At 40.6% G+C, this 26,992-nt stretch overlaps 2 protein-coding genes across 4 annotated transcripts in view; one reads left to right on the top strand and one right to left on the bottom strand.

Moving 5' to 3' along the window:
* Positions 1–4,787: 4,787 nt before the first annotated feature.
* Positions 4,788–19,871, bottom strand: MZT1 (mitotic spindle organizing protein 1). Of its 2 annotated transcripts, XR_008445188.1 has the most exons (4): positions 19,763–19,871; positions 7,972–8,117; positions 6,414–6,530; positions 4,788–5,116 (listed from the first exon to the last, which is right to left on the bottom strand). XR_008445188.1 is itself a non-coding variant. In XM_054029819.1 (3 exons), exons 1-3 carry the CDS (start codon positions 19,809–19,811, stop codon positions 6,507–6,509), a joined length of 219 nt encoding a protein of 72 aa, XP_053885794.1. In that variant the 5' UTR covers positions 19,812–19,871; the 3' UTR covers positions 4,788–6,506. The 2 variants fall into 2 exon arrangements, 1 of the variants encoding a protein (XP_053885794.1); XM_054029819.1 differs by having other exon boundaries at positions 4,788–6,530.
* Positions 19,872–20,088: 217 nt separating this feature from the next.
* The window catches only part of BORA (BORA aurora kinase A activator), a 48,773-nt gene continuing 41,869 nt past the window's right edge, over positions 20,089–26,992 (top strand). For both annotated transcript variants that reach the window (XM_054013417.1, XM_054013408.1), the window contains exons 1-3: positions 20,089–20,483; positions 24,446–24,616; positions 26,198–26,304. In XM_054013417.1, the coding sequence (XP_053869392.1) occupies positions 24,461–24,616; positions 26,198–26,304 (263 nt within the window). In that variant the 5' untranslated portion in view covers positions 20,089–20,483; positions 24,446–24,460. The remainder of the gene's footprint in view (positions 20,484–24,445; positions 24,617–26,197; positions 26,305–26,992) is intronic.

The following is a 26,992-nucleotide window of genomic DNA, read 5'->3' as shown; positions in this document are numbered from 1 at the left end:
GGCATAAAATCGTATTCACTTGAAACAAAACTGATTTGGTGCTAACAATAAAAGTTGTTTAGACTTTTAAAACATTAACCAGGTTATTTTGAATTTTATTACACACATTGACCAACATCTCAAAAATAGGAGCCTAATCTTAAACTCTTGAATGTATATTTGGGGAGTTAAAGTTTGAATTTTCAAAAGCATCAAAGTAGTTTAGAATCATGGAGAAGCCTCCTTGAAACACTTCTTCTGGACTTGTGAAAGTTCAGTATATTGGATTTATGCTGTGATGCTAATGAGGCCATGGACTTTCTTTTTCAGCATAGATGAGGACTTCAACTGTGAAATTGCTCCATAGAAAAAAATCTCAATCTAAAATCTGAAATTCTACTAACAATTAGGAAACTAAAGAAACAAATACAAAACACCAACTTTAGCAAGCTAAGACTAAAGTGAGAAATACTAAACTAACAATGTATAAATAAAAAACTATTTATTTTTAAAATTAAAATTGTGATATTTTGGCTTTTAAAAAAAATGATTTTTATCTACCCTGGTTTCCTGACAGTGGAGTCGGTATAGGTCCATCGAACAGAGAGGACTGAGGAGAATGAATGTGTATGGGAGCTACATGGTGTATTCTGCAATGGTTGATTGCATTTCAGCAAGAGGAGAGTCAGGGACCTACAGGGAACAATGTTATGAGTAGGACCCTACCAAATACACAATCCATTATGGCCAATTCCAGAGCCATAGGATTTGAAAATGTTTAAATCTGAAATTTCACAGTGTTGTAACCGTGGGGGTCCCGACCCAAAAGGGGATGCGGGGGGGTGGAGGGTGGCAAACCTGTGGGGAGGGGGGAGGGTGTCAGGGGATTGTCACCCTCACTTCTGTGCTCCCTTCAGAGCTGGACTGTCCCTCCCCTGCCCAGTGAGAGCTAGGAGCCCCATTTGCTGGGGCGCTTCCAGCAGCACAGGAAAGATTTGACACAACTCCACAAGAACTCCTCCAGCTGCAGGAACCTCTGGGGCTGCTTCCCAGTCCCACAGTGTCCTGCAGCAGAGGGAGGCACCCGGAGATGGGGCTCCTCCCTACCCCAGAGCAACTGTGCAGGTCAGGGACAAGTCCTCTCCCTCCCCTGCCCAGCTGGAGCTAGGATCCCACTTTGGTGGGGCGCTCCCAGCAGCATAGAGAAGATCCTAGTCTGAATAACTGGAGTGAGTGCTACCTCATAAATATGGTCCTTAATGCCTACAAAGTGCTTTGGAAATGTAAAACACTAAGTATAATTAATATTATTGTTCAGCTCTACTTAAACAGAGAAAAGCTTCTGTAGATGTAAAATTAAAAATGCACTGCTCATATTGAAATTTTGACCATCTAACTGACCCTCATGACTGTCACTCATACAATGTTGTACTTTTAGTTGTAGATGTGAGGAACCTTGTACCAGTCACAGAACTTAGCATAACAGAGATAGAGAAAGACAACAATACAGTTGCAACTACCGTGGACTGAAATGTCTGAAAATCTATGCATGAACAAAATTGCATTTAGATTGTTCATATTACATTTATAAAAGTATTGGTTTGTTTTTAAGCAGGCTAAGGACACACAATGATTAAAAGGTATTTTTTTATCTCACTGGTAATGGTAGTTTTATTTGCAATACGTATGCCACAATTCAGGAAAACTGCATCTCACCTGTATTTCTCCCTCTATGGTCCACCAAGAGCACCCACTCCCAGCTCCTCAGCTGTGACTTCTCTTAGACAAAGACCTTAGTCTTTCTGTCTCCTGACTGAGGTTTTTCCAGGCTACATAGTTCCCTACCAACACTGTGATATTCCCAACAAGCCAGACAGCCCGAACAAGCCAGCCTCTGCACTTTGTTCATAGACGGAGAAGACAAAGCTATATAATTACTAGCAGTTATGAGTTAACACACAGCTCTTTATAAGCCCCTTATTCTTAAGGTGAACATGTTACAAAGAAGACATGTTTAAAAGAACCTACATGCATTCTCATAAGCATGCCAGAGATCACCCACAAAGTTCATCAAGGGTTCTGCTAGGGATCAGTCCTTCAAACCCCTAAAGGTGTTTTTCTATGGTTATAAGTTTGTAACAGCATTAGCTCAGAACAACCAATCACGAAGTACAGTCTTTCCTTTAGACAATTTAGAATTTTGATCTGTCTCCTGTAACAGGTGAACAGACAAAGGTCCCCTCTTCAGGGCACAGCTTCAAAAGGCTGGGTTTTTGCACAACTGGAGGAAGGAAGGAATTTTAATTCACCTCCCCCTAGATATTTCCCAGGAAATACACTTCATACATATTCTCCCAAAAGACCATTTGTGTCTGCCACATTGTTCAATATAGTCCTTTGATCATCCAGGCCTTTAACAATACATAACCTTTGCATTTAAACAATGAATTACAAAGATACTTAAACTTAATTCAATAAGATAGGAAATTGTCATATCTGTCACAGTATATACCTAGAATTATAGAAGTCTAATTTGAATGGGATACTATTACATGGCTCTGTGGGACCTGGGGATGAAGTAATCTGTCAGCAAGGTGCTGGAAAGCACCTGTTTCTCTATTCCTGACTGCAGACCTATCAGAGCTGGTGTTTTGGGCATGCTGCCATTTTTTGTGAGAAGCTTGTGAGAGTGTAAGCCACAGAGTGTCACAGTTGTTTAAATTAATTGGAGGATTGGGATCAGATTCTGAAGTCAGTCTCCTGAAGTGAGCAGACAGAAGCTGTTCAGATTAGAACTGATATGGAGGGAGTGGAAGCTCAGGTATTTAAATTTAAAACATTCTGTAGGATTTCTCTTCCAATCTAGATGTAATTTCATGTTCGAGACCGTCAAGATAGACCATAGATGCCAGTCTCCAGAAACTCCATTCCCACAACCTCTCAAGAGACCCCTGCCCACTCCAGTCTACAGACAGAGTCCATATTTCTCCCACTCATTCCCTGACAGCAACAGCCAGTCACTTCAGCATCCTGAGATACCCATCAGCATCCACCAGCTCAAGCGCTCTGAACACACAACAGCACTCCTAGACATCCAACTGCCTCACAGGCCCCAACCTCATAGTTGCCAATTGTGCAACTCCATGCCCTATCCCTACCTCTGCTTGGAGAAGGCTACATTGACAGTAAAATGATGTTGACCATATGCAAATTAGCTTGACATAATTTGCATAAAGCGTCACACACAGCGTTGTGCAAATCTTGGTAGCTGTGAATGAAGGACTCCTGACCTTTACACTGGAACTTGGAAACTGTTGCCATTATTTTGTTTCATCCATACTGCCATTGCTATCAGCTTGCACTTGCTCTTCATACTGTCATTAGTCTAATCAAGCTATAAGCACTTGTCCTCCTGTCTCATCTCCTCCCCCAACTTTGCCCAGCCCTCAATTCCGTATCCTTACCAGTACCTTACCTATATTCCAGCCATCCTTCCGTATGTATACTCCTATCTTCTTTATCCTTTGTCTTTCAAGTTCCATACACAAAGAAGTGAAAGTAATGGAGTGAAGATTAAAATGTGAATAATAATTTACCCTATTAATAAATTTAACAAAAAAGCTGCGATTTCAGGATGTATATTACTTGTTTTAGAATGTCTAGCATGCTTTGTGTGCTACTTATATATTAAAAATAAAGTACGTTATATGAGAGATGTCCTCCCCCTATTTCCTATCAATTATTAACAAATCAGTTCTTGCTCTCTGTGACATTATTAGTTCAGTATTTGGAATGTAAATATACCAAAACCAACCACACTTAAATCAAAGCATGTTTCTTCCACTGACCTTTTTGGCGCTATTCACGAGTGAAGTTATGCACATATTTCAGTGTTTGCAGGACTGGAACCTAACCCCTAAATATACCCTTGTATTTGTATCCTTCTTTCATGTATAAGCAGTGTTATAGATTAATACATATGAATTGTATAGTAGTATCTTCAAACAAACATTTTGAAAACTGCTTAGGGTCTCTCAGGGACAATAATGTCAAACTCACAAAAAGCAGAAAATAGAGAGTAAAGTTCTGTTCACAACCACAGACCTAAAAGCACATGGTCCACTGCCCTACAAATCTGCTTTACTCAACTATAGTCACCAAGGGCATACCCAGACAGCCCTAAATGTGTCCTTTGATGCAAGTATCCAAAGGGAATGAAGCCACAGATGGACCTCAGCAATGGCTGGCACTTCCCTACAGCTTTTGCTAGAGGAAGTGAGGCTGCCCTTAGGTAATGCCACTATGTACCATTCTTTGCAAATGGAACAATAATCACCTTGTCCTCAGGGAAGCTGGCCCCTCCCCGGGATCTATGGTTAGGAAACTAGACAGGAAAACGCGAAGAGATGGGCAAGTCAACATTATCAGCATGCTCTTCAATCTTTTGTCAATTTTGCTCTACTGTTGTAAACTGATCTGACACCACTCAATTACGCAAACTAGTTAACTGTTAATTTTCTGTGCCCCTTCCCCCGCCAATGTTCAACTGTGCATTTTTAAACTTTCTTCTTGCCACTCATCACCAAAAACTTTACAAAAAACCCAAGACACTGTAAAAATATGAAAAACTGTGTTGGGAACCAAAAATACTTTAAATAATTCAAACATGTTCACGTTTAAAATTTTCATTATTCTCCGCCACAAATATTCAAGTCAGAAAAGCACTAATTAATTAAAATGAACTTTGTGTGTCAACTTTCACTATGGTGCCACTGATGTACCATGATAATTAGCACACATCACTAAAGTTCAGTTTCCCAGGTTTGATACTAAAATGTTTTATTTCATATATGTAAAACAGCAAACCAAAAAGAACATGTTACCAAGTAGCAAAATAAACATAAAACGATGCAAATCACTATTAAAATGAACTCATATTTTACATATTGTCTATAATAGGGTGTCAACCATTAGGCCTGCTTGATGCATTTCTGTGGTCCTCATGTCCTACTCAGATTATACAGAATCTAAGATTCCATTAAAAAAAAAAAAAAAAAGGTTTTCTGTCTCCAGGCTGCAAAGATAGCTTTCCAAATGTAAGTCAATATAGTGTTATCTTCTCGAGTCTGCAGACAACCTGAAACAATAAATCAGAAGTGTGATCTCTGCTTCCTATTAATCAGTGTTGGAGTGACTTTAAACCAGTGGTGGGCAACCTGCGACCCGCATGAGGCCCATCACTTCTTTAAGCCCAGTAATGACAACTACTCATCAGCACTAATGATTTCAATAGATAAAATGGTGAAGGGGCAGGAATTATTGAAGTGGAGACAGAGAGAAACAGGGAGAAGGAAGGAAATGAAGAAAGGAGGATGGAGAGAGAAACAAAGGGGAGAAATAGCAATTCTCCTGAATATGAGTATATTTTCCTTTTGAGTGATAATGAACACTAAAATGAAAACAAAAAATGTCGTTACTGTATATTCTACCATTGATTCCTATGCAAACTTTTTAGACAGTGGATATTCCACTGTCAATTGAGGGGTGTAAATAGTCTTATACCCAAACTCACTGACCATAATTAAAAATGGAATTTGGTTCTTTCCTAATCAATTTGACATCTCTGGTCTATACTTTGACTAGGATTAAAGATCATGAGAATTCAAATGGAATATTTGCTATCTGTAATGGACAGGATATAAACCTAATTAAAGCACTACTGAAGTCAATAGGATATTCCATATAATGCATAAAAAATGTACTATGGAATTCAAGTACATATAAATCTTCAAGTATGGTAACTGCTTGCAGACTTAGGTTAGCTTGTTAGAAAAGTCTTTTTTTTTTTTTAAATAAACATTATTCAGTTCTGAAAAAAACAAACTATCAAAATGATAAGCTGAGTTTTGAAATCTTAAGCTTTTTTTTTTTAAAAGCAAGCAAGCAAACTCTCACTATTTTCCCCTTTTCTCTGATTAAAAACAAAACCTAGAATGGATTTAAATGATAGCTTGTACATAAAAAATTGCATCTGAAGTTGAATGCCAAGTTTCATACCAGAAGAAAATAAACTAATCAATCCATTATGCATAAATTGTCCAAAATTAAGAGTTTATAATAAAACTCTCAACAAGTTATATCTACTATATCAGAGTGATTAAGCTTCACTAAACTTTTAGGTAGATTCAGTAGACGTGCAATATTTGACAGATTGTTTATAAAACTAAAGCCAGATTTATAAGGAATACATATAATAATCATGCTATTTCCAAAATACAACAGCCTATAAAAAAAAAAAATAAAGGAAAAAAGTAAGCAATGAATAATTTAGATAATTCCATCAATATGCCTTTTTCTATAAAGCTTTACACTTTTACATCTCATCCTTTTCTTTTTAAAGAAGATTACAGAAATGATTGGAAACCTGAACATACAGTAACTTCATTCTATATTTCTGAATAGCAGCCAGTCTTCAAACCCTTTGCTAGCTCGACATTTATCTCATCGAGATATCTTCTCCCATGAAGTCAACTTGTCATATTTTCAGCAGCCTAGGAAGAGAAGTACAATTCATTATAATGAACCCACTGAAAATAAACACTGTGGAGATATAGATCAGCTATACACTAATGGTCATTTCTTGCAACTACTTTTATTTGGTCAACAATGTTTAAATAGTTTACAGATCATAAATCATGTGATATATAATCTTAATATGTGGCTTAAATGGCTCTTTCATGGATTATTTTCATTTTCATAATATTTTTGACCCCCACTATTCTTCCTTTATTAATTTAGCCATCACTTGACAAAAGTTGACATAGGAAAGCCAAGTGTATAATTCTAACAAGGAGCTGTACCTGGTCTTTTCGCACTGACTCATGCAGGTGGTGTTCAGATTAGGGCATGTTTTACTACAGACCCACACATAGTCATGTGGTCGCACCTACTTGTTAAACTGTAAACCAAAACAAACAAACAAAAAAAAATGTGTAAAATGTATATGAATCCTTATTCTTGTCCTTTCCATATTTTTATTATATAATATGAAATACATAATGGTGTAGCATAAACATTTTATCTGCATGAATTCGGGACACTGGCATAATTCATAAGTAACACTACAGTGAGTTATACAGATCATTTTCATAGTAGTAGTAATAGTAACAGCAGCAGTAGTAGTAAATATTTATATAATGGTACCACTGGATGCTGGATAAACACAGAAGAGATATCATTGCCCTGAAAGGCTCTACAGACAAACGGCAGGGAATGCAGATATGACATGCAAGAAAGGTAATGTGGGGAAGAACTGATACTGCCTTCTCAGGTACATGTATCAGTCTACATTTATGTAGATCATTATTTTTTACATTGGGATTCGAAGAAGAGAGAAAGATTACTAAAGCAGCTAGAGTGTGTAGGGCTCAATTATGAAGAGCCTTAAAGGTAAAAAGGTAAAAAACAAGGATTTGATATAGAGGTGAATGGGAATTGAAGCCTAAGTGTGGATCTGTTGATAAAATTTGAGAATCTGATGAGCAAATTGTTAGAGAATCGAGGCTCTGGCTCTACATTATTTATAGCTTTGCAAAATTATCATGAAAGTGTACCTGTTCACTCAAAGAACAAAAAGGCCCAGTTGCCCATATTTTACCATTGTGATTGATGATAAAGAAAGTTAGTAATTGTATTGGTCCATCAAAACATGCCACTCATACTCATTCAAAGTAAGAGGAAAAAAGCAAGTAAAAATTTGTAAGGTTTGTTATCTGCAGATTCTATGCTTTGGACGAAATCCTATTAGCAATACAGGATGAAGGCGACAGGATTTGTTTCCTAAGATTATTATTTTTATTTTATTTAAAATGCAAGGCAAAGGTACAATTTCATATGAAAAGCTAAAAGTGCAGTAATTTGAACTTTGATTTGCTTTAATTAAAAACAACAACAACAACAAAAACTCTGCATGTTTTTCATAAACTGCCTTACCTTTAGCGCTTCTGTAGCCTTGCGTAGCTCTTTAATTACTGAGGATAACGCCTCTGGATTTATACCTTGCTCACACAACCGCACACAAATAGACAGAGTTTCCATATCCAAACCAGTGTTTAATATTCTTGAAATCTCAAGCAGAACTGCAACAATTTTTAAAAATTAAAATTAGTTTTTGTTAAAGTTTAAATGAGATTACTGACATTTCTCTTTAAAATTAATTTATTTCTTAAGGGTGGGATTTTCAAAAGCTGAACCTCTGTGGATGGGGAAAATGGAAACACTACCTATCCACCCCTCACAGTGTGAACCCCACCTATAACATTCATAATCACCTTCCCCATGTGAGTCAGAAGCCCCAGACTCCAAACTCAGATCCACATTTACATTCTCTACTCTAGTATTTCCCATTCACTGAACCAGGATATTACTTGTTTACTGTTGTGATAGGAAGAATAGTCAACATGTCTATAGAATGCAGTAAGCTTTTATTTGTAGACAGTGATTTAAAAAAATTCTAAAATTGTAACGATAATTCAAATTTTTGCCCATTAAATGGAAGATAGGAAAGAAAACAGGAGCAGTTTTAATTAATGATTACAATACACTATTATAATATTGTTTTGTATTACTGCATATTTAATTATCAATTTTACTCAATATTAATGTTTGGTCTGACAATACAGACATAAATATTAAATTTTATTTGCTTTTGAGAGCAAATATTAAACTTAAGCTTTTAAAAAGTGTCCTAAGCCAGTGGCTCTCAACCTTTCCAGACTACTGTACCCCTCTGAGGCATCTGATTTGTCTTAAATATTGCCAAGTTTCACCTCACTTAAAAACTACTTGCTTACAAAAATCAGACACAAAAATATGAAAGTGTCACAGCACACTATTACTGGAAAATCGCTTACTTTCTCATTTTTACCATATAATGATAAAATAAATCAATTGGAATATAAATATTGTACTTACATTTCAGCGTATAGTATATAGAACAGTATAAACAAGTCATTGTCTTTATGAAATTTTAGTTTGTACTGACTTGGCTAGTCTTTTTATGTAGCCTGTTGTAAAACTAGGCAAATATCTAGATGAGTTGACTGGAAAAATCTCTGTGTATCCCCTAGGGTACGTGTACCCTGGGTTGAGAACCACTGTCCTAGGCCCTCACTCCTACATCTATACTTGGTTCTCCCTTTGACAATCCCAATGCCATGTGTTACAAGAATGGCCATCACTTGATTCAGTGACTCAAGATACTTGTTCTAGATTTTTACTGGCTAGTTTTTCCCATCATCATTACCCTTTTGCCTTATCCTTTTCTTCTCATCTACTAACAATTTCTGAACTGCCCATTCCACTACAAGCAATTTCATCCAAGCATGTTTATGGTGAAATGGCATCCTCTGACTAGATACTACTCCCTTTTGAATCTTATGAAAAGCTTTCATTATTGTAGAGCAGTACAAGGTTCCCGGACAACAGTGATTTATTTATATTAAGAAATGTTACTTATAACGTTTCTATAATCGCAAAGAAACAAAGCTTTCAAAAATTTGAAATACAAATACTACTTCATTCCTTCCACCATTACACAAGGACAACAGATGGCTGTTTGGATTCCTTACATGCGAATATTGACAAGATATATAGTTCACAAATACTAAAAATGTTTTACTGCAGTATAAATTTATGGTATACTGAAGTACAGCTTTAAAAAAAATAAGATCACCCACACATATAGGCCAGGCCAAGATGTTCAAAAATGAGTGCCTAAAGTTAGGAATCTATGTCCATAATTAGGCATGTAGGCAAGTGGCCTAATTTTCAGAAGGGCTAAGAACGCAGAAGAGCCCAACGAAGCTGGTGGGAGCTGCCAAGTGTTCAGTACTTTTGACACGTGAGTTCTATTGATATGTTCTCCCTGCTTAACTAAAGGTGGCTGTAATTCTCATAATGACCTTGAAAATACTGCAATTATATAAACACAGTATATTTTGAAGTCAGAACACTACATTTAACTTTTTAAATGAGCTTTTAGTACATACACCTCTACCCCGATATAATGCGACCCGATATAACATGAATTCGGATATAACGCGGTAAAGCAGTGCTCCGGGGGAGAATCACACAGCTTTTCACCATAAGGCCAACCTTGATCTCTCTGAACTGAAGAAATAACACAAAAATCTCTTTACTCCTGGGGGAATTCTGCGCAAAAAAAATTAAAAATTCTGCATACAATATTTCAACATTCTGCAAAATTCTGCATGTGTTATTTGTCAAAATAACAAAATCACTCTGGTTTCAGTTATTTCTGTAATTTATTTAAACTACAATATAATGGATGAAGAATGGGAGTGGGGAGCATTGGAGGAAATTCCCAAACCCTCTTGCCTAATAGTAACGCAGGTAGGTTTGACCCTTTATTTCTAGTTATTAATCCTCAAATATATGGAGCCATACGCTTAGTGTTACATCATAGGCAACTGAAAAACAAGTGAGGGCTGGGAAATTAACCAATTTATATTGGCTACTGAACATCTCCCAAAAGGTCAGTAGCAAATAGTTCATGGAGCAGATTTTGATAGGAAATTTTGTCAGTCCAAAAATTTAGACCAGTTCTAATCACTAAAGCATCATCAGCATTTATAAGGCCATACTATCCTTTACACCACTCTGGCAACATAAAAGAGCCTTAAAACTTTTACACTCCTGGGGGATTTCACAAAGACAACGGGAACAATCACTAAGGCGGCAGGCTGCTACATTCTGCTCTGCCTTAGTGGACCGAGCCTGCCCCATACCTACTCCTCAGAATCAGCCTAAAGTCCTGCCCCCTGCATCGAGCATGCTGCAATAGCGAGCGACAGGGACAGAGTGTTTCTCTTTCTCACACGCACGACTATCTTCCCTCCCCCACACGGTGGTGATTTACATTCCAACCAGCTGCTCCGGGTGCCTGAACCAACCTGCCTGTGCTACGGAGAGGGGCGCGTGACCGCTCTTGCGCCTTCCCTGTCAGAAGTAATTTTTCTGCAGGGAAGCAAAGAAATCTGTGGGGGCATGAATTCTGCACATGCACAGTGACACAGAATTCCCCCAGGAGTATCTCTTGTACATTTATCTGATTGAGATATTTGATCAAGTATTTGTAGAGTTACGAACACCTTAGGAATGGAGGCTGATTGTAACTCTGAAGCGTTCGTAACTCTGAACAAAACATTATGTTTTTTCTATCAAAAATTTACAACTGAACATTGACTTCATACGGCTTTGAAACTTTACTATGCAGAAGAAAAATGCTGCTTTTAGCCATCTTAATTTAAATGAAACAAGCATAGAAACAGTTTCCTTACCTTGTCAATTTTTTTAGGCCCTCCCCCTTTTCTTTTAGTAATTTACATTTAACACAGTACTGTATTTGTTTTTTTCGTCTTGTCTCTGCTCCTGCCAGATTGCTTACTTCCAGTTCCAAATGAGGTGTGTGGTTGACCGGTCAGTTTGTAACTCTGGTGTTCGTAACTGAGGTTCTACTGTAATTTTTTCACATATTTGCAACTTTTATAACTATTTTTTTTTCCTAATCTGTCGTTAATAGTTGCTCTAATTTCACTTTATTCTGACTATGGAATGATTGCTCTTGCCCAAAAACCTCTCTCTCTCTCTCCAAATTCAGCTGTGTAATTTTATTTTCTTCTCTCAAATGCTTTCAGACACATTCTAAAAGGTCAGATCAAAGCTACTGTCAAGAAAGCCTTAGTTTATGTCTACACTACCACTTATGTTGGTATAACTTATGTCGCTCAGGGCAGTGAAAAAAACCAACCCCTGTCCGACCTAAGTTTTACTGACAGAAGTGCTGGTGTGGACAGCGATAGGTCAGCAGGAGATGCTCTCCCGCCAACATAGCTACTGCAGCTCGTTGGGGGGTGGTTTAATTATGCTGATGGGAGAGCTCTCTCCCATTGGCATAGAGCGGCTACAAGGGAGACCTTACAGCAGCACAGCTGCAGCAGTACAGCTATGCCGCTGTAAGATCTGTAATGTGGACATAGCCTTACTCTCAAAAGCCTTACTCTCAAAAGCCAAGGTGGTAAAAAGTATAGCTATTATTTTGCTAATGAGGCAAGGAAATGAGGGCGGTAAGCACATAAAACAGCACTTAAGATCAAAAGGGGACTAATTAATTGAGCATTAAATATCCACATATTCAAGGCCTTTTGAAACATCAAACTGCCAAACAGCGATCTAAATACTGGATATATAAATAGCGAGATGCAAATTTCTAATTTTAGACAACATTTGAGGAGCATGCCATTTTTTATTTTAAATGTAGTGATAGAGGGTGAACTTCACCTCTGTGAGAAAGGCCAGCATAAAACTTACGTACCACTTAAGTCTTATGCTGACTGTGTGAACCGGGGTGAATGTCACTTCATTTTGTATTAGCAAGCATTATCAAAAGAAGAATTCGATTGGATGCTAATGATTCCAATTGTGCAGGTATCAGCCATAACTATACAAACCTGGACGTATCAGTAAATGTGTCCTCCCAGAAATCATTGCATACATCACAGGGAAAATACGAGTACTATAGATTTTGAAAGACTACACTTTAGGCACTTTAGGGCTCACAAATCTATAAGGTTTTTTTTAGAACTAGCATTTGTACAACTCAGCAGGCAGACGCTGAAAACAGTAAGTAAGCATTTTCAGTTGATAGCCACCTACTATCATGCCACTTCAATATCACTGTTAACAAGCTTTAGATTAGTATGTTTTCCCTTACTTTGGCTATTTATATAGTCAATATTTTAAGACTGACATTATATAAACTAGCCAATGGTTGTTTCTGTGTATAGCAGAGCTAAAACTGGGGATGACAAACTTTTTGGCCTGAGGGCCGCATCTGGGTATGGAAATTGCATGGTGGGCCATGAATGCTCATGAAATTAACAATTCAGAGATATTCAAATAGAGTTTATTTAATAAAAATACATGTTAGTGGAAATAAACATAAAACCTTACTTACTAATATATCATAACAGTGTATTACAATAATTAAATCAAACTTAACCCCTTTCTACGCACTTTTTGATTAATGTGAACAATGCAGCTAGTCACCCTTCTTTATAATAGCATCAAAGTCCAGTGTCATTCTCGTCGTGGAAATCTGCAATACCGAGCTGAGATGCTGGTCAGTTAACTGGGATCTGTAGCGAGATTTATTGTAATTCAGCAGGGAAAATGTTTGTTCGCACACATAAGTGGAGCCAAAACAAAACAAGGATTTTCTGTGCTACCTTGCAGACATTTGGGAACTTTGTTTCACTCAAGGTGGCATAAAACTTGTTCAGTTTTTCTGAATTGTACTTCTCCTTCAAGGTGGAATCACAGTGGAGATCAATGAGCTCCAGTTGTAATTCTTGCAGGGCTTTCTTGTAGTCAAATGACAGTGGGAATGACACCAGCTCCAGTGTCTTCTCTATCTTCTCAAAGTCAGAGAAACAACGAGAAAATTCTCCATGCAAGTCACACAAAACTTTGCTGTACTTTTCTGTCTTCTCTGGTGACACTTTCAAGTATTTCAGTGTTGGAAAGTGAGTGAACACTTTGTCCTTAATGTGTTTTGAAAACAAGACTAACTTGGCTTTGAAAGCTGTCACACTAGAATACAATTTGTGTACAAACACATTCTTTCCTTGTAGCTTTACATTAAGTTCATTTAAATGTGCCAAGATATCCACACCAAAAGTGAGGTCACACACTTAGTTTGAATTCTTTAATTCAGGGAAATCATTTTCTTTCCCCTGCATCTCCAGAAAGTGCGAATTTTATCTCTGAGCTCTCACACTTGCTGCAATACCTTTCCTAGGCCAAGCCAGCGGACATTTGTATGATAAAGTAAGTCCTGATGTTCAGTGTCAGTGTCTCCAAGAAGGGAAATCAATTGCCAATGATTAAGTCCCCTTGCTCTTACGTAGTTCACTATTTTCACTACTGGGTGAACAACATGGTCAATGTCCAGGACATTTTTACAGAGGGCAGAAAAATCACCTCTTTATCAGAGTCATCTTCTTTTACGTTGTCCTGAATTCTCTTTAATCTTTTACGTTTTTCCCAGTTAAATTTGGCGATCCATCTGTGGTTATGTTTGCCAGTTTACCCCAGGGGAGCTTCAGATGTTCAAGGCAGCCAGACACCACCTTGTATAAATCCGATCCCTTAGTTGTGCCTTTCATTGATTCCATTGATAAAAATTCCCGATTTCAAATTTGTCGTCAATTCCTCTGACAAAACCAGTAACTGTACTATGTCCTTAATATCAGTGCTGTCATCGAGAGCGAACAAAAAAACGTAAAGCCCTTGCTTTCTTGTTCAACTCAGAAGTCAAATGTTCATCACTTCTACACGGCGAGTAACAGTTCTTCATGACAAACTAAAGTTCTCAAATTTGTTTGGTATTCTGGGCACAGTATGCTAGCAAAATCAACCATGCATTCTTTCAAAAATTCCCCGAAAGCAAAGGGCTTATTTTTACGCCAGAACATATCTTGCCTAGTGGCTTCTTGAACTTCAGCTTGTTGTACATATATATTTTGCTGAGTTTTTAAGTTCATGGCGAGTTTTTCAGCTTTTCTTGCTCTTTCCTCAGTTGTTAAATAGTTGCTATAATTAGGATGTTTCATTGAAAAATTATGATTCAAATTGTACTCCTTGAACACCGCAATGCTCTCCCGACAAATCAGGCGTACAGCCTTCGAGTCCACATTTGTGAAAAAATATTTTGCATTCCATTCTTTGTTGAAAACCCAACAGTCACTGTCCACTTTTCTTTTTTTTGCAGCACTCATTTTTGAAAGGGAAAAGAAAATCCTAATCGCTGCCCTTATTTCAAACTGCTCTTTTACAAGATGGCATGCACTGTGAAAAAACTGGTGTGGGCTGTCTCTCTAGCCTGGATTTATCAGGCGTCAGTGCCCCCGACAATTTTGAGGTATGGCACTCTATTCCACAACCCATGGGGACAAGAAGAGGCAGAGACAAGTGTAAACTCACCTGTAACTTTAGGCCCCAGACTCCCCCCCCAAAATGTTCTTACTGTTGTTCTTTGAGTTGTTTGCACTGTTGATTTCATTAATAGTTTGTATATAGTAAGGGATATTACTGAGGTGGGGCGAGAGGACTCATGAGGTGTGGCGCATGGGGAGCTCTACAGGGGCGATACCAGGGGCTCTGCTGGCAGTGTGACACCAAGGCAGCTGTGCCATGTACGGAGGCACCCGAGCTAGGCCGGGTGTAGCTACAGCCCCTGGGTGGTTTCCCTCCACTTGAGGCTCTTGAGGGTGGGGCCATAGGAGACTGGGAGGGAATTCGGCGTGCTGCCATGTAGGGTTGATGAAGTCACACCTGCACAATGTGGCTCTTCTGTGTGCCAGAAGAATCTTCCAGGAAGATGGTGCTCAAACTGCTCATCACTGAGTCAGGGGCTGGGAGCGCGGCAAGCCCCCGACCCCACTCTCTGACGGGAGCTCAAGGGCCAGATAAAAATGTCTCACTGGCCGGAAATGGACTGTGGGCTGTAGTTTGCCCACCCTTGAGCTAAAAATTACTTGTCACTTTCAGTTACTGCACACTGAATGGTGTAAACTAATGCAAGTTACTGAATTTTAGGAATATAAAAAAATCTCTCAAATTGGGGAAGGTATTAAAGAAACTTTTAATTAAAAAAATTAATTGTTTTGATCGTCCAAAAGTATTAACCCATGTTTAGTAATCGAACCAGACTGCCCATCTGATAAATGCAGTAAAGTCACTCTGCTTTATGACATACAACACACACACAGCTCTCAGGTATCTGGTATAATTATGCTCTTGTGATTTTTTTCTTGATTATATACAGGTGTAAATGATCAACAATGTTATGGAGATGCTAAAACTTCATTTTTAACCATGAATTTTTCATCTATCATTGGGTTTTGTATGTTCCATAAAAAAATTGAGAAGGTGGATGGGTGGAAAAAGGTTTCTGGTCTCTAGCTTGAAGGTCATCAGGAATATAGCTTGAGCCCTGAGTGGATACAAATGTATATCCACAGATATAAATCAGTATCCACAAAACTGCATGGCTCTCCCAGGAACTGTAGTGGCAAAAGAAACAGAACATTGGGCTGCCGCTCCCAGGAGCCAACGTCCCACACCGGCAGCACCACCAGCGCAGCTGTATTGCCCCCAGCCCTGCCCCCAGCCCTGCCCCCATCCCTTCCACGCAGCTATTAGCATCTCCTGTCTGGGGGTGTGCACGGCGGATGACCACAAGAGCACAAAGAGGGACAGCTGCTGGTGAGCCTGGTGCCCGCCCCTGTGGGCGGGCAGTACAGCCGCGCTGGAGGAGCTGCTGGTGTGGGGCGCTGGCTCCTGAGAGCGGCACCCCCACATTTTGCTCCTTTTGCCCTGTGGTTCCCAGGAGAGCCCTGTAGTTCTGTGGATACCGATTTATATCCGCATCCTCAGGTAGTAAATTTGTAGCCAGGCAGGGCTCTACATATAGTAGCAGAGTTAAGGATGTTTGTAGAGCCTTAATTATGCATTTCTTCGCTTTCAATTTTTCTTTTCATAAATTAAGATTAAGAATATTTTACTAATTTTAAAAGTCACGCACATTAAACACAAAAATAGTTAAATCTGACCATACTTAATTCTTTATAATGTGAAGACTAAAGAGGACAAAATAATGCCAACTGTGACCATTAACGTTTGACAGTCTGTTGTCCATTCATTAATGGGAATGCAAAAAGAATTACATGCCCTCTGTGACGAAGTGGAAATGTTCTTAATGTTTTATCTGAATACTGTGTGTGTGCCCCAATTTCCCCTATGTGTTACTCAAGTATCTAGGTCGGGGTGGGCAAACTTTTTGGCCCGATGGCCACATAGGGGTGCAAAACTGTATGGAGGGCCAGGTAGGGAAGGCTGTGTCTCCCCAAACAGCCTGGCCCCCACCCTCTATCTGACCCCTCCCACCTCCCACTTCCCTCAGAACTCCCCACCCATCCAACCCCCCCCCCCCAACCCCGCTCCTTGTCCCCTGACCATGCCCCAGGACCACCTAACCACCCCCCCCAGGACCCCATCCACTATCTAACCCCACCTGTTCCCTATCCCCTGCCCCCTGAACCTCCGCCATATCCAACCACCTCCTGTCCCCTGACCACCCCCCGGGACTCCCTGCCTCTTACCCAATCCCCCGGCCCTGTGGCTGCGGGGGAGGGGCCTGGAGCTAGCTTCCCGGGCCAGGGGCTCAGGGGCCGGCAGGACCGTCCTATGGGCTGGATGTGGCCCACGGGCTGTAGTTTATGCCACCTCTGATCTAGGTGAGAGTACAAGGGTGTATGATCGTTGCAGAGACCCTTAGAGGGCAGGTGTGACTGCTGTCTGTCTGCCTGGCCCAGACAATGACTAACACTATATCCTGGCAACTGATCCTTTGCAAGAGCCAGCCAGAGGTGTTAGAGAACAAAGCGCGAATTGAAAACCTGGGAAAGAGACAAAGGATGGAGGAGAGGCAACTCGGTGTGACTGAGGGTTGGCTACTGGAAATGAGTCAGTCTCACATAGGACTCACATGGGAGAGTCCAGGGCTCTGGATTCCCCAAGATGGACATCGCTGGGTTTCTGTACTAACAAGATCTGTTCAACACTGTGTCCCAGTCAACTAATAAACCCTTCTGTTTTACCTCACTGGCTGAGTCACTTATAATTGCAAAGATGGGGTGCATGGCCCCATTGGGAGGGGGGATGGAAGGTTTCCCCAGGTGTCCTATCCAGTGGACTCACTGTGAGGAGCTCACGCTCTGAGCAGAGGTGCTGAATGCTCAGAGATCAGACCCAAGGAAGCACTGAGGCAAAGGAGGCTTGCCCTAGTTAGAGTGTGCCCTAAACGGTGTCACACATCAGAGGGTATTGTCTGAACTTCATTCTGAGTGGTTACAGAGCATCGAGACTGTGCACTCCGTAACATCGCCAAACAAATATTCTTAACGTAATAGTAATGAAAAAGCTTGAATTAAAAGATATATAACAGGTTCCATGTTCATGCCAACATTTGTCCCCCGCCCCCAAAAAAGTTTATAGATCTGTGGTTAAGGAAAAGAACTTCGGTGTTTCATTTGCAGTTACTGCAAACAGGATTACTGTACATGAAGGAAATAATCTTCAGGTGTTTTCCTGTATCTTACTTTTGACAGGAAAAAAAAGTAATTTTATTAGAAGTGTTAGCGTCGGTACAACATTAAGTTCTAGTTCTACTTTGAAAAGTGACTGCAAAAAAAGAGAGGGACCATCTTCAAGTCCCACATTTATTGTACCTCGATTATTTGATTACTTAACTAGATCTAGAAGGATACGTTTTCTGTCATCCCTAGAAGTACAGCCTGGGAATAGAAAGTTTAATGTTCTGTTCCACTTATGCATTATCACCAAAATACAAAAAGCTTATAATTGCAGTTGTATAGAGTTAAACATGTATAATTTGGGCCTGATTTAAAATAAACATCCCCCATGTTGCACGTAAAATCCTGCAAAACTGAGTCTGAAAATAATCCTGCTGGGTAAAAAGAAACAGAATCCAATTCACTCTCTCTTGTGCTGGCTCTGCAGGACTAGTGTAGAAAAATGTATTATTGTCAATAGCAAGCAGACATAATTGAACACACACAATGCAAATAATGGAGCTAGAAAATGTCATTCTTTTTGTCTATTCTCACAACCAAACTGCTCCTGAAGGTGAGCAATCAGCAGCCGCCAATATCTGACAACTACTTACGGTTTGTATCACTGAGTTGACTTGGCCAAGTTGCACAAATGTAGTCTTGTGCATCATTTTATTTAAGAGAGAAAATAAAATCCAGGCAGCTATAGCCTCACACTGTATGTAATAAATAATAATAATATAGGTATATCTCCATATCTCATAGAGCTGGAAGGGACTCCGAAAGGTCATCGAGTCCAGCCCCCTGCCTTCACTAGCAGGACCAATTTTGCCCCAGATCCCTAAGTGCCCCCCGTAAGGACTGAACTCACAACCCTGGGTTTGTTTAGCAGGCCAATGCTCAAACCACTGAGCTATCCCTCCCCCTGTAACACACACAGCATTAGCGCTCGCGGAAACCCTGGCTCTCTGGAGAATCTCATTTCCCGCTGTAAAGTCACATCAACGCTGACTTTTCCCCCCATGTGAATGTGATTTTCTTCTCTCAGCAGCGGGCCGTAGAGAGCAGAGACCACGGGGGCGAGCTCCGTGTCACCGCCCCGCTTGGCTCCTGGGCAGGGGGTGTATCAGCACAAAGTGCTCTCGCTCCCGTACCTGCTCAGTACACCCGCCCGCCCGTAGCGGTCCTTAACGGCTACACCGCGGCCCCAGAGCGCGGCCGCAATCGCAGGCGCATACGACGTCCCCTAGCGCTTCGGGCCCCGCCCTTGACGGAGGCCTCCGGGCGCCGCCGCGGCGGTAGGTCTTGCTAACAGAAGTCCGGGCGACACGCGCGGCCCCGCAAGGGAGGCAGCTGAACGGTCCCGGACAGAACACACGGGCATTGCGGAGCGGGCGGGGGGGAGGCCTGTCTCAGGCAAGGGGGGCCGCGCGGGGATAACCTGGGGCCCGGGAGCGCCGCCGCCGCCGCCACCCACTGAGGTCACCCCCGCCCCCCCGACAGCTGCGCGGGTCGGGCACCCGAGGCGACCGCAACAGAACCCATAAGCGGCGCCTCCTGGGACTCACCATCCATCGTCTCTCTCACCGCGTTTAAATTGGCTGCGCCGCTCGCCATGGCGACAGAAGCCTATTCAGCGCGAGACTTCTAACCCGGAAACAGACAGCCTCTCCCTGGGGTTCAAACATTCCCGCCCCAACAGAAAAATCTCACCACGCACGCGCCGCTGCCCGTCCTTGCCTGACCTCCCTCTGTCACCCTCAGGCCCCGCCCCACCCGCCGTATTTGTTTGAATAGAGCCTGCCCGCTTAACAACTCGAGAGGTGAGAGGAGGAACCCGTTCGAATTTGTGAAGCGGGCCAGTGTTGATTGGTCCGTTCGAGAGCGAAGGCGAGCCGCGATTGGCCGGGCATGAGAATCGACGCGCGGCGATTGGGCAGCCACGGGGAAAGAGGGCGTGGCAGTTAAAGAGCCTCCGGGCTGGCGCTGGCGCGGACGCGTGAGGAAGCAGTAGCCAAGCAAGTGATGCAGCCGCCGGAGTGAAAGCGGCGCGGGGCCCCCGGTGCTGCGTGCCCCAGCTCAACAACGGTGACTGAACAGATACCCAGCGGCGGAGGTAGCTACCCTCTCCCGTGAGGCTGTGACAGACCGAATCCGGCTGATCGTTAACTTGGGCCCCGAGTCTGCGGGGAGCGCGGTGCCTCTGCTGGCGTTCGCGGCTCGCCGGGCGGGCTCCGCCAGGCGGCTGCTTTCACAGACAACCGGCGACGGAGCTGAGCGGACAAGGCTGTGAGTTTCCTGCTACAATAGCCCGGTCTCTTCGCGGAGGGAGGGGGTTGTTGGGAGAAAGAGTAGAGAGACCTTCCTTAGACTAATGGCTGGTGGGGTAGACGGGAGTTTGGACTTGATGGTCGAATGGTCCCTTCTGGCCTTAGACTCTAGGAAACTTCTTTTGCCCCAGTTCTACCCCAAAATGACAATAAATAACCGTGAGAAACCAGGGAGTGTGGACACCAGTGTGGGCTTCGAATCCCCTGTTCAGGCAAGGTCCTTCCAGGAGATCACATCCCTGCTGAATCAGAGTAAATCCCTGGTAGGAAAGCCAGCATCACCACTTTCTTGTAGGGGTGCTGAGTAAATTTCTCCTTCCCCTCTCCCCCGGCTTGTAGATATTTGGTAAATTATTCAAGCACTTAATTAATCTTCTGTAACAGTTGGCTGTCTGAAACCTCTGCTACCCAACTCCTGCTGTATGTCTTGCTCTACTTTCCTGCTAATCCCTTCTCCTTGAACTATTCTGATTATTTTCCTTTTTCTGAAACTCCATGCACCAAACAGGCATCTGTCTCTTTCAGCTGGCTTGAGTGTTAAGAGCTATCTTTTTGAAACTTGGTCTCTCCTTTCTATCTTTGTCCTTTCTCTTGACTTTGTTCTCATGAACTCTCATTTTTATAGGTATTAAGTTTTTGTTCTTCATCTTACCTTCCTCGCACTCCCCTATCCCTCTGTGTGTCTGCCTCTCATAGTTGAGCCTGGTAACTCAATCTGAAACTACTTTTCACACTTTTTTCAACCTGACTAGACTTTGAGATGTTAGTGCGTCTTCAGAAATGATCAGGGCTATCGATCAATTGCAGTTTAATCGTACTGTTAAGCAATAGAATACCAATTGAAATGTATTAAATATTTTTGATTTTCTACATTTTCGAAATATATTTATTTCAATTACAACATGGAATACAAAGTGTACAGTGCTCACTTTATATTATTTTTATTACAAATATTTGCACTGTAAAAATGATGAACAAAAGAAATAGTATTTTTCAATTCATCTCATACAAGTACTGTAGTGCAATCCCTTTGGCCTGAAAGTGTAACTTACAAATGTAGATTGTGATTGTTACATAACTGCACTCAAAAACAAAACGGTGTAAAACTGTAGAGCCTACAAATCCACTCTGTCCTACTTCTTGTTCAGCCAATCGCTAAGACAAACAAGTTTGTTTACATTTACAGGAGATAACACTGCCTGCTTCTTATTTACAATGTCACCAGAAAGTGAGAACAGGTGTTCGCATGGCACTTTTGTAGCTAGAAGAACTGGAGTACTTGTGGCACCTTAGAGACTAACAAATTTATTTGAGCATAAGCTTTCGTGGGCTACAGCCCACTTCATCGGGTGCATAGAATGGAACACACAGAAAGGAGATATTTATACATACAGAGAACCTGAAAAGGTGGAAGTAGCCATACCAACTGTAAGAGGCCAATCAATTGAGATGAGCTATCAGCAGGAGAAAAAAAAACAACTTTGAAGTGATAATTGAGTTGACCTATAGAAGGTGTGAGGATACTTAACATGGGGAGGTAGATTCAATTAGTGTAATGACCCAACCATTCCCAGTCTCTGTTTAGACCTAAGTTAATTGTATCTAATTTGCATATTAATTCAAGTTCAGCAGTCTCTCTTTGGAGTCCGTTTTTGAAGTTTTTTTGTTGCAGAATTGCCACCTTCAAGTCTGTCACTGAGTGGTTAGACAGGTTGAAGTGTTCTCCCACTGGTTTTTGAATGTTATGATTCCTGATGTCAGATTTGTGTCCATTTATTCTTTTGTGTAGAGACTGTCTGGTTTGGCCAATGTATATGGTAGAGGGGCATTGCTGGCACATGATGGCATATATCACGTTGGTAGATGTGCAGGTGAACGAGCCCCTGATGGTGTGGCTGATGTGATTAGGTCCTATGATGGTGTCACTTGAATAGATATGTGGACAGAGTTGGCATCAGGCTTTGTTGCAAGGATAGGTTCTTGAGTTAGTGTTTTTGTTGTATGGTGTGCGGTTGCTGGTGAATATTTGCTTCAGGTTGGGGGGGCTGTCTGTAAGTGAGGACTGGTCTGTCTCCCAAGATCTGTGAGAGTGAGGGATCATTTTTTAGGATAGGTTGTAGATCTTTTATGATGTGCTGGAGAGGTTTTTAGTTGGGGGCTGAAGGTGATGGCTAGTGGCGTTCTGTTGTTTTCTTTGTTGGGCCTGTCCTGTAGTAGGTGATTTCTGGGTACTCTTCTGGCTCTGTCAATCTGTTTTTTCACGTCAGCAGGTGGGTATTGTAGTTTTAAGAATGCATGATAGAGATCTTGTAGGTGTTTGTCTCTGCCTGAGTGATTGGAGCAAATGCGGTTGTATCTTAGAGCTTGGCTGTAGACAATGGATCGTGTGGTGTGTCCTGGATGGAAGCTGGAGCATGTAGGTACTATTTCCCCATGTTAAGTATCCTCACACCTTCTATAGGTCATCTCGATTATCACTTCAAAGTTCTTTTTTGTTTTTTTTTCTCCTGCTGATAGCTCATCTCAATTGATTGGCCTCTTACAGTTGGTATGGCTACTTCCACCTTTTCATGTTCTCTGTATGTATAAATATCTCCTTTCTGTGTGTTCCATTCTATACATCCGATGAAGTGGGCTGTAGCCCACGAAAGCTTATGCTCAAATAAATTTGTTAATCTAAGGTGCCACAAGTACTCCTGTTCTTTTTGCGGATACAGACTAACATGGCTGCTACTCTGAAACCTGAACTTTTGTAGCTGGCATTGCAAGGTGTTTACTTGCCAGATACAACTTAGAGAATTTTTCACTTGACCACAGCTCAAAGATTCGTATGCCCCTTCATGCTTTGGCCACCATTCCAGAGGACATACTTCCAGGCTGATGATGCTTGTTTTAAAAAAAAAAAACAAAAAACAACAACAACATTAATTAAATTTGTGGTTCAACACTTTGGGGGAGAATTGTATGTCTCCTCTGTTTTACCCGCATTCTGCCATATATTTCATGTTATAGCCATCTCAGATAAGGACCCCGTACCTGTTAGTTTTAAGAATATTTTCACTGCAGATTTGACAGAACACAAAGAATGTACCAATATGAGATTTCTAAAGATAGCTACAGCACTTGACCCAAGGTTTAAGAATCTGAAGTGCGTTCCAAAACCTGAGGGATGAGGTGTGGAGCATGCTTTCAGAAGTCTTAAAAGAGAAAACTACAGAACCCAAACCACCAAAACAGAAAATCAACCTTCTACTGGTGGCATCTGAGTCAGATGATGAAAATGAACGTGTGTCGGGTCGCGCTGTTTTGGATCGTTGTTGAGCAGAGCTCGTCATCAGCATGGACGCAGTTTCAAGTGACATTGTAAACAAGAAGCAGGCAGCATTATCTCCTGCAAATGTAAACAAACTTGTTTGTCTTAGCGATTGGCTGAACAAGAAGTATGACTGAGTGGACTTGTAGGCGCTAAAGTTTTACATTTTGTTTTTGAGTGCACTTATTTTTCGTACATAATTCTACATTTGTAAGTTCAACTTTCATGATAAAGAGATTGCACTACAGTACTTAAGTGAATTGAAAAATACTGTTTGTTTTTTACAGTGTAAATATTTAATAAAAAATAAATATAAAGTAAGCACTGTACACTTTGTATTTTCTTTTGTAATTGAAATCAATATATTTGATTATGTAAAAAACATCCAAAAATATTAAATAATTGGCATTCAATTATTGTTTAACAGCGCAATTGCATGATTAATCACAATTAATTTTTTAATCGAGAGATTAGTCACGATAAATTGTTTTAATCGCTTGACAGACGGAAAAATGATATGATTTCTTGCCTTTTCCTAAAACTAAGGGTGTCTCAAAATGAAAAATGTAGCTTTCTAAATTGTAACTAAAAAAATTGTTTTCTTCTAGGTGCAGCTCTGTGCTATGGGAGATGCAAAAGAAACTAAAATGCAAATAACACCAAAGACTCCAGGACGGGCCACTGTCCTAAACCCCTTTGAAAGTCCAAGTGATTACTATAGTCTGCAGGAGCAGATTGTTTCCAGTCCTTCTGTCTTTAAATCAACAAAATCCTTATCAGTAAGATTTAATGTCTAGTACAATGTCACAAAGGCAATATTAATACCGCCAAATACTAATTTATCATTTCTTAAATGTGCAGATAGTTTTTACTAGAGTTTAAGCAAGACTAAGTAGCATAGTTCCTTACAACCTTCTTAATACTAAAGGAAACCTAGTGCTAAAACTCAGATGTCACTTAGCACTATGACTTTGTTTTTAAAATATTAATGATAACATTGCATTAACATATATACTAAATGCAAAAAACTATTTGCATGATGCTAATCAAATTCTTGAGAAAGGGAGGAATGAAGACCATTTGTTAGAGTTAGTCGTCATCTAAATAGGTGCTCTGTCTGCAGCAATCCTTGTTCTAGGCTTGTGACACAAGCCGGTTGGATGCAAAATCTTTAGAATGATGATATTTTACATTCCTTTTTTTATTATATAGCACTTTTTTATCATGTGAAGGTCTTGAAGTCCTGTGTAAATTGTTTATATCTAAATACAGTAGAAACCTGTTCATCCGACCCTCCATTATTTGGCTCTCCTTGACAACCAGTGCACACATGTCCAGAAAGAGAGCTAGCTCTCTTGTGGCTGCTAGATGGTGCTGTAGCATTGCATTTTCCCATTTTCTGGTTTATCTGGATCATTTGTCCATAAATTCCAGGACACTGGAGTAAAATCAGCACTTTGCAGAAGCAGGATTAGTTTGACATGCAGTGATGAAAACTTTAGTCCATTGAAACAACAACAAAAATTAAGGTAGATAGAATGTAATTTCCCAAACTGGAATTTGACTAGGTCCTTGGGGATATTACACCCACATCTATACAATTGTGGGTATCATGAATTTTTTACCATAAGGGATCTGGATCTCCATTTTACATGCATCTTAAAGATGGCACTGCTAGCAGTATAGAACCTTTAAACATCATACTGAAGTACTGGAAGGAACGTGCCTTCTGAATTTCTAATTTCATTTCTATAGCAATTTGAGGTCTTCCATCCGAATACTGGACAGGCTTTATTCTACTTTTTAAATCTCCTTATAGGTAGCGATATGACTACAGGTGGTAGAAGGCTTGAGCATTGGGACACAATTTGATCTAATGGACTGAGCATAGGACTAGAAAATAGGCACTCAGTTTTAATCCTGGCTCTAACAGCAACTCTGTGATCTTAGACAAGTGACGTCACATACATTCTCTTCCTCAATTTTCCCATCAGTAAAAGTGGGATAATATTTATCTTACAGAGGTTTAGTGAAGTTTTAATGTTTGTAAAACACTATATAAATGCTAAATATGCTATGCTTTGTTTCATGTTACATACAATTGCAATTAATGACCATTAAACAAAAATAGATTACAAGGTTAATTGGTCTGATTCTGTTACTCATTTTTTGTAGTTTAAAATTTAAGTAGCTTACTTAGCTGACTGAAACAATTACTATTGTTTTAGCTCATGTGTATATAAGAAGGTTATGGCTCCAATGTGGCTTCTTTTTAAAGATTTGTGTTCTGTGTTTTTGATTCTGTCTGTTTAGAATAGTAAGCACTGCATACTTCACTGTGATGTTTATTCCTTTCTCAGACTCCAGGAAAATTTAGGTGGTCTATTGATCAACTTGCCCTAATAAATCCTGTGGAAATTGACTCTGAAGATATTCGGCGTCAGGCAATGTATTTAAGTCATGCCAGGTAAGTTGCTTTCTATTTTATGCAGTGAACTGAACTGATATTTGAATACCAGAAAGCTATTCTTGTATGCATGGCTGTTTTATTCATGTTCATATAAATATTCAACATTATCTTGTATTAAGCTATTGTCCGTATAAGGTTGCTTTTATCTAGAATTTTGTTTTTAAGTTGCTTTTCATGTCTATGTGCTGTGGTATTCTTAAGTGAGGCTGTTTCTTCATTCTTCCTTGTGTAAAGGTCCACAGATCTGTTACAATGATACTTTAGCCAGCTGGCCCCTTAGGGGCTAAATCAGGCCTGTCAGTCACTAACAGGAGGGAAATGGCTTCCCCTCTTCCCCTCTCCATTCCACCCCCTGCCTCTTTTTCTCAAAGTTCCGTCCATTTTTTTCTGCCTCCTGAGCGGCTGGAAGCTCAGCCACATCCTCCGGCAGAGCTTTTGTGAGGCAAAAAGTCAAAATTTTATTTCAGATTTTCATACTAACAGTTTATCTTAATAATTTCAATCCTAGCTCTGGCCCTGGTCTGTGTTTGCCTTTTGGGCAGATTGTCCCCTCACTTCATTTCCCCTTCTGAGGCTTTTGCAATGTCTGGTGCCCCTGAAGGCTTCAGGGAGCCAAGAAAATCCAGGGGCAAAGGATGTGTTTGCATTTCCTGTTTCACTGTTAGGCTACATCTACCGCACATAC

The sequence above is a fragment of the Malaclemys terrapin genome, chromosome 1 (assembly GCF_027887155.1).
Source record: "Malaclemys terrapin pileata isolate rMalTer1 chromosome 1, rMalTer1.hap1, whole genome shotgun sequence".
In the NCBI taxonomy this organism is placed as follows: Eukaryota; Metazoa; Chordata; order Testudines; family Emydidae; genus Malaclemys; species Malaclemys terrapin.
Note: the sequence above shows the minus strand (reverse complement) of the source record. Positions and strands in the feature narration are given on the sequence as shown.